The following is an 8,000-nucleotide window of genomic DNA, read 5'->3' as shown; positions in this document are numbered from 1 at the left end:
TGAGCAGCGAGGTGAGACGGGAGGAAGACGGAACCGGTGTAGCGGAAGGGGGGTGTGGAGGGGTGTCGGGCGTCACCCTGCGCTGAGGGCGGGAGGCAGGTGGGCTGAGGCGGGACCTGCTTCGTCGCGGAGGGGCCTGCGCGGTGCAGCCGGCTGAGCAGCGCCCGAGACTCGCGCAGCCGGCTGGCGCCTCTGCCGGGCCTCGGGCTCCACTGACTCGAGCCCAGCACCTGCGGTTAACATTCCCGACCCGCGCTGTTCTCGAGCCGCCTCCTCGTTTATCCGTAGTGTGTCATGAGCCATGAGCCATGAGCTAGGGCTCGTGGGAGACACCGCCCCCTGGTGGGCGGGGGGAGGGGGGGAGGCAGACGCCCCCTGAGTCGTCACCCAGGCTTCCCGAACTCCCCTGGTGAGGGGGAAGAGGGGGCTGTCGGTGCGGCTGTGCGGGCCTTTCTGCACCTGAGAAACCAGCCCGGGAGGCCGCAGGGACGGCTGCGGGCCAGGGCAGAGGCCGCACAGGGCCCATCCAGCCCCCTCAAACTTCCCAGCACCCAGCTTTGTGGCCTTCTGGGTAGAGCACTGGCTTCCCAGGCTGAAGTGACGGGGTCCAGGTGCTCACCTGGATGTCGGCTTTCTGGCGAGGCCTTGAAGGCACCTGACGGCCTTCGCATGCCCGCGTGGGGCGGGCCCGACACCTGCTGGCGGTGGAGAGGAGAGCAGATGGCACAGCCGCTGAGGCCCCGCTGCCTCCGGCCTCCGGCCGGTTGTCTGGTGCTTTTCCTTCGAGATTCAGGGGGCCCTGGGCTGCACTGGGCCCCCTTGGCCGGGAGGGGCTGCCTGCCGGAAGAGACGGGTTCAGATGCGAGCGGTCGTTACGTGCATCTGCCGCGATTCTTTCTAAAGTAGAAGTTTTCGAAGAAAGAGAGTTCTGGAGCGCAGCGAGTGGGGCGGCCGGGGGGAGGCCCCGCGGGACAGTGCTCACTCCCCTGCTCCCTCTTCTCTCTGCCGCAGACCTGACTTTGGGAGGAGTCCTTTTATTTCCTATTGATGACAAGGAGTCAAGAAGCAAAGGGCAAGATTTGGTAAGTTTAAAACACGCTTTCAGAGCTAAGGTTTAGTTCATCTCGTAAAGCCTCTTCCCCTGGCGGTCTAGAGAAATGGGAATTTATTTCCTCCCAGTTCTGGGGCCGAGCCGGCCAGGAGGCCCCCCGCTCTGGGCAGGCGCCTCTTCCCAGCTCCTCCGTCAGGCTGGGCCGGGCCGCCCTGAGGGCCTCGCGTTAACTCAGCCTTTTCAGAGTGGGGCGCAGAACAGGCGGAGCCACTGAGACCCACTACTGAGGGGAACAGCGGGGAGACAGGCGGGGTCTGCTGCGCGCTGCGGGTCACTCCCGGCCGGGGACCGAATGTGTGCCGCAGCGGTCAGCTCCACAGTGCTGAGGCTCACCCCTGCACCCCAACTTCACAGGCCTTTTAAGAGTCCTGTTTCCAGAAACTTACGTTCTGACCCTCAGCAGTTAAGAAATCAACACGAGCTGAGGGCACCACCCAGCCCTGCAGCAGGCGGGCGTGTTGCCGCGAGCTGCGAGGTGCTCACCTTTCTCCAAGGCCTGCGCCAAGCTGCAGTGACCTAGCGCAGTGGTTTCCGGCTCCCGAGGGCGGTTGCGAAGGCTGCTGGCCTGGCCCTGGCGCCCCGCCACCCCACACCGCTGAAGGATGGGGCGCGCAGTGGCTCGGAGTCGCACACCTCTGCGGCTGGAGAGCTGCCCGGGGCGGTGGGACAGCGGTTTCGGCCCTCACCACCCTGCCCGGGCAGGCTGGGCGCTGCGGGCCTTCCGGGAGCCGTGGCAGCGAGGAGACGGCCGCCGGAGGCCAAGGCCCTCCAAGTCTGAGACCCCGGTCAGACCTGCTAGAGACGGGAAGAAAGTCACCTCAGAATAAGAGAAAACAATTCCCGAGAACGGTGTGACGTCGTTACTTGGTAGCTCGTGGCCACTAAACTGTCCACGAGATGGGGCCCACACGGAGGGAGAGTAGAGGGCTGTGTCCCCCCCTGATCGCTCTGCACGCCCCGTCCAGCTGGCCCTGATCGTGGCTCAGCACCGGGACCAGGCCAACGTCCTGTCCGGCATTAAGATGGCGGCCCTGGAAGAGGGCCTGCGGAAGATAGCCCTCGCAGCGAAGAAAAGGAAAGGTCAGCGCCCTCTGTGCTCGGGAGTGGGCGGGCTTCATGTCCCGGGCGTGAGGAGGACACGCGGGCGGCCCCCCCCCCCCCGGCTGGACCGCACGGCCTGCTGGGACACGTCTGCCTGTGCGTGTACCGACTCGCGGCCCTGGGCTCAGCGTTTCCTGTTAAGCCCCTGGTGTGGCGCGTCTGTCCGCGGGCAGCCGCGGTGCGGGTCACCGGCCCGCGTCGCTCCTTGCGGGGTGCTGACACCCCACGCCCGTCTCTCAGCCAGCGTGCACCTCCCGCGCCTGGGCCACAGCTCGCAGGGCTTCAACTGGTACGGCGCCGAGCGGCTCCTCCGGAAGCTGCTGGCGGCGAAGGGCGTCCCCACCTACGTGTATCCTTTGGCCGCGTGCCCCCCGGGCCCAGCAGCAGGTGGGGCGCCCGCAGCTGGCAGCAACTGGTCTCCCTGGAGCCCGCCATCTCTCACCAGAACTTGGCTCTGTGAGCCCAAGCAGTTACGCGAACCGACCAGGGGCCATTTCCCGGCCTAGCCGAGGCGTCGCTAGGACAGGCTGGACGTTCGTTCTGCCCATCCGGACGTCGGCAGCTGTCCCAGGCAGGGTCTTCCCTCACGACCCCTTGCTGTGTCAGTCAGCGCTGCCTGGACTGTTCCACTGAACCGTGAGCGGCCGCTGAATTTGTCCGCAGTGCTGTGACCCCGCAGAAAGCCGTCGTCTTACTCAGAATTAGCTTCCTCGGTGGCTTTCAGCATATTTAAATCACTTTAACATCTTGTGTAGTTCAGTGGTATCAAGAGCTCTCAGCGTGTCAGACAGCTCCACGGGGTGTCCTGGGCGGGGGCGGGGCCGGACGTCCCACGGTCCCTCGAGCACAGCGGTCCCGTGACTGTCTCCTTGACTGCCCCCCAAGGTACTACCACCCCAGAAGCAAGCCGGCGGGGCCCTCCCAGCCCGCAGCCCCGCTGGTGCAGTAGCGGTCTCCGCGGCAGCCAGCGGACCAGCCGAGCGCCTCAGACGGCGGCCGCAGGGGCCTCCGAGAGACTCTAGATTCTGACCTCCTCCCTCAGGCCACGCGGGGAGGCCCGGCAGCTTCCAGGTCCCGTCTGAAGAGCCACGTGCTAATAAACGTTATATTTCTCTACGGCCTCGACTCCTCTCCCGCCGCTCGGGCTCCTCCCCTGTCGGCTTTTCCCTTAAGGGGAGACTGGGTGGGGGGGACAGGGCGGCGCCCAGGGCCCGGGGAGGGCCCCCCGACCGTGCAGCCCTGGAGCCCTGGCGGGCCGTCACGGCGGGTGGCAGCCCGGCAGCGCCCCGGGGAGGGCCGTGAGCTGGGCTCCCAGGCCACCCCACTTCTCCTGCAAGGCCCTCAGGTACTGGGGTGCCGCAGACGCCGGCGGCCCGGCTGCGGGGTCAGGGAAGCCAGAAGGGGGGCAGCGGCCCCGCCACGTCTCCTGAAGATCACCAGGCCCTCTGCTCACGGTTCCCTTTTGTTCCCTCGTGAAACTTCCTGGGGCCCCACGATCACGGCTGGGTGAGCTGCCTTCTGCGCAGTCACCCCTAGGCACCAGAGGGGCCCCAGCTCTCCCCGCCCCGCCGGCAGCCCTCTCCCGCCTGGCTGTGAGGGACCCGGAAAACGGCGTTTCCTGCCGCTTAGCCAGGCCTGGGCTTGGCCCTCCGGGAAGACCGCCCAGTCGCCCCTGACCACACCCGAGTGGCCGCTCCCGAGGCCTGGGCACCGCCCGTGAGCCAGGCCCCGGAGAAGCCGTCGCTCCGCCGGCAGGCACCTCACACGAGCTGCCCCCAGCTCCCCCCGACTCACCGGAACAGCGCGGCGTTGTGGCCAGACGACCCCCAGCGCCAGCGAGCGGGAGTGGCACCAGGCCCCGGGCAGCGCTGGGCTCGTTTCCGCGATCAGACGACTTAAAGCTGGCTCTTTAGTGGCCGGAACACGGGCAGCGTGCCAGGCGCCGGGTCTCCCCTCTCCAGTAAAAGCCACTCACCCTCGCCCTCGGGGTGCGCTCCTCCCTCACACCTTTGCTCCGACTCCCCCGCCTGCTCCCTTCCCGCCAGGCCCGGATCGTCTCACCAAACCGCCGGCCAGAGGCTCTGGCCGCGCCACTCTGCGGCCGTCCCGCCCGAGACCCCGTCAACAGCAGTGCCCTCGAGTCACCACATTCGGGGCCACGTTCCAGGCCCCACCTGGGCCTGAGGGGATTCCGGGGGCCCAGCCACGGGGGCGCGTGCAGCAGGTGCCTGGCGGACGCCCTGCCCACTGTCAGCGTGCTGGGTCTGCCGGGCCGGGCCGGCGCCCGGCTGAGCAGCCGACGGTTCTGGAGCCCAGAAGCGGGACGGTCCTGGACATAAACCCGACGACGACGGCCCCCGGAGACCGGGCCGGCGGCACCGTGACCCGCCTGCGGGCGGCAGGGGCAGGGCCGGTGCTCGAGCCGCGTCTGGGCGGCCTTGAGGCAGCCGGTCTCCAGGGCCCTGGCGGCGCGCACCTTGCCTCCAATCGCCACCGCCCCCTTATTCCTCCAGAAGACAAAGCACATTTTGCCGAATTTAGAGTGACAACACACTTGGATGTGGCGGGTCCCGTGCCAGGAGGCGCCCCCACCGGCCGTGGCGCCCGAGCACCCCGAGTCCTGGGCAGGCCCCAAGGCTGAGGCCGGGGTCGGAAGCCCGTTGTCCCGCCACGGGACAGCAGTGTCCCTGCAGGCACAGGGCAGAAGAACCGGGCCAGGCACCCCACATGCCCGTTTCTGGGGTCTTCTGTGCCAGGCGGTGGCTCCCTGAGGGTCCCGGCCTCCCCTGCGCTCACCCACGGCCTCCACACAGCCCCTTTCTGGGACTTCCTTGGGCCACCCTCCCTCCCCCGGCCTCTCCCCTGTCCACCCCCCTGTCCACCCAGCCCGAGCAGCCTCTGCAGGTGAAGGCAGGTCTCCCAACACCGCCGTCCACTTCAGTGCCAGCTGCGAGCCCCCCATGCCCGCGCCCCAGGTCCGGGGCCCACCCAGCGGGCTGCCCTGACTGGCTCGGCTCCGGGAACACCGGCTGCTTGCGAGAAGACTCGCCCACGGTGTCTGACAGGAGCGGCCGGAGGAGCCGGGGAGGCGCAGCTGTCCACGCCCTCTGCGGGCCCAGTGCCCCGGTCCCAGTGTCCACCCTCCGGCAGCTGCCATGCCCTCCCCCCGGTCCTTCTGAGGCGCACCAGCTCAGCTTGACTGGTCGGCGCACTGGCCCGGCCCCCCCCAGGTCTGGGGCTGCGCTGGAAGTGCGCACTCCGCGATGGGCGTCCAGGCAACAAGCCCCGTCCTGGGCTGTTTCCATTCGGGTCAACAACAGACACCCTCGGGCTACATGTCCAGGCTGTGGTGCTGTGAGACGGCCTCTGGGTGAAGACCAAATGCATGTAAGAAACAGTCCGGCCATCTGAAAGGCAGGCGCAGCAGACCTCTCCCGTCTCCCCGCTGCTCCCCGCAGCAGTGTCTCCAGGGCTCCGCCTGTGCTCTCCCCGCTGCCTCTGGTGAAGCCTCTCCGGCCCTGCACTTCTGGCCTGCACCCCAGTTCTTGGGTGCATCAAGAAATTTTTTCAGGGACTGGCTTCCCCTGTGACGCCCCAGCTGGGGGTGTCTCACTCCTGTAAGGCTGGAGCAGCCGCCAGCCACCCCTGAGCGGCCGATCCTCAGGCAGAGGACACGGCAGAGTCACGGGGTGCTCAGCTGAGGCCGAGGAGGGGGCCCAGCGAGCTGCAGGGGCACGCAGCTCTCACCCGCTGAATCGCGCCTCTGCATGGCATGTCTGGGCCCGTGGAAAGGGGCAGGCGGCCAGAGCTGCACAGACAGGCCGCGCCCGTGGAGGCGGGAAGGGTCTCCGGGGACCAGGAGGCGCCTTTGCGGCACTGCCCTCGGCCCCCCAGAGGAGCGACCCCCACCTTAGCTTACACTCGCTGAAAACTGGCCCCAAAGGGCCCCAGTGTGCCTGAGGTGGGAAACCGCCCTCTCCCCAGGGGCCGCTGGGGTTCCCTGGAGCCCCAGGGCCCTGCAGGACTCGGGCTGTCTCAAGCCCTCAGTGCTTCTCCGTAGTGAAACAACTGCCCCCGGCAAGCTTCGGAAAGGGCCTGCTGGTGGGGTGGGTGAGGCCCCCCAGGCCTGCTCTCCTGTCTTGGCAGGCAGCCGCCTGTGAAATGCGCACATTTCAAAGCAAATGGCTCCAGGAGCTCGTAATTGCTGCCAAACGTGTGCGGTTTAACAGCCCATTCTCATTAGCCTGTGTGAAATCACCTGTCTCGTGTTGTTACCCAACTTAATTGTCAATTATGGTGATTACGCTTGGCGTGCACCACCTTCGCTGGCAATCGTGAGTATCATCTCTGAGGCTGGAGGAAGGGGAAAAGCAGGCCCGGAAAACAGTCATTTGCAGGAGCCAGAGAACCCAGTGGCGTCCTCCCGTCCTCCTGGTCCAGGCTGGACCAGACAGCCTGGCTGCCGTCTCCAACCTGCCTCTCGGGCATCTCGGACGAATCCCCGTGGCCACTTGTCCTGGGCGGGTTCCTGCTGCCCTTCGCTGCTCATTCTCCAGACCCTGCCCCAGAGCTCGCCAGGAAGGAGGTGAGGCCGGGACTGCGGCCTGTGCAGTGCCAAGAGTAACAGCCGGAGTCCGAGGAATGCGGGGTGGACAGCCGCTTCTGGAGAGGAGCTTGAGTCTGGTCCCCACCCCACCCCCCCGACTGCTGCTGAGATGTGGACACCTTGGCTCGGGGCCCCCACCCGTGAGCCTGCACTGGGCTGGCTGTTCCCGGATCACTCCTGGACTTTCCACTGATACAAATCAAGGCTGTCATCATTCCCATTCATCCTTTACCGATTTTAAATTAGAAAAACTCCCAAGTTTCTGCTGTGCTTTCTGGGGTTCCAGGGCATGATGAAATACGAGAGCCCTTCAGAAGTGGCATCCTTCGGCTTCCCCAGCACGCGCAGCCACGGCCACCCCCAAGCTTCCTGAAGACTTGATGGTTTCTTGATCTTTCTAAAACACTTTCGGGAAACTAATGAGACTTTTAAATTCTAATTTTAGGGGAGGAAAGGAATGAAGGAACGCGAGCTTCAGGGAGCTGCAGAGTGAACCAGAAGCTGTCTGCCGCTTTCGGGGAGAGGACCGACAGCCCATACGGCCCCAAGCAGCAGCACTTAGCAAGGCCGAGTCTAGACTCAAGCCGAGCGTGACGAGGCATCAGCTTCCTGGAGTTTCTCTTCCCTCGACACCTTCCTGTTCTCAGTTAGTGTCGCTTGGGGTTGGTGGAGGTTTGAGTCCAGCTATATACCACACTCCGCCACTCGCCCTCCGTGAGGGAAACTCAGCGCGCCCCATTCACGGGGGAACCGGGCCCCCGCCTTCGCGAGGCTTTCTCATTTGCAGTCGCGTGTAAAACTTGTAAAATGGAATGTCTGTCATCTCCTGAGAAGACCTCTAAGGCACCACCTGGCTAAAGGTGGAAGAACGTCAGGACGCAGCTCTTTCCCCGCCCTGGCCGTCCCACCCCCCAGGCAAGGCGGACTGCCCCCCTTTCTGCGTTCTTACTGGGGTGACCGTGCGCCCACATTTATTGTAGTTTTGTGTGCCTTCACCTTGTTACTCACAAATCTTAGTCAAAAACAGCTGCCCTTTCTGCTGCTGTGCAAGTAAGTTCCGGGCGAGGAAGGAAACAAAACAGCCACCGAGAACCATAAGGGGAGAGCCCCAAATGGGGTCCTGGGGGGACCGGCCGCTTCCGGTGTGCAGGCTGAAGAGGAGCGGCTGTGGTAAGGCTGTGC

General features: G+C 65.7%; 1 protein-coding gene across 1 annotated transcript in view; it reads left to right on the top strand.

The window, feature by feature from the left end:
- Positions 1 to 3,323, top strand: part of CHD1L (chromodomain helicase DNA binding protein 1-like) — a 24,904-nt gene extending 21,581 nt beyond the window's left edge. The window contains 4 exon segments of the mRNA XM_012730011.1: positions 665 to 1,082; positions 2,077 to 2,191; positions 2,453 to 2,561; positions 3,098 to 3,323. Of these exon segments, the coding sequence (XP_012585465.1) occupies positions 665 to 1,082; positions 2,077 to 2,191; positions 2,453 to 2,561; positions 3,098 to 3,161 (706 nt within the window). The 3' untranslated portion in view covers positions 3,162 to 3,323.
- The last annotated feature ends 4,677 nt before the right edge of the window (positions 3,324 to 8,000 follow it).

Source organism: Condylura cristata, unplaced genomic scaffold, assembly GCF_000260355.1.
Source record: "Condylura cristata isolate star-nosed mole 26May11 unplaced genomic scaffold, ConCri1.0 scaffold00026, whole genome shotgun sequence".
NCBI lineage: Eukaryota > Metazoa > Chordata > Mammalia > Eulipotyphla > Talpidae > Condylura > Condylura cristata.
Note: the sequence above shows the minus strand (reverse complement) of the source record. Positions and strands in the feature narration are given on the sequence as shown.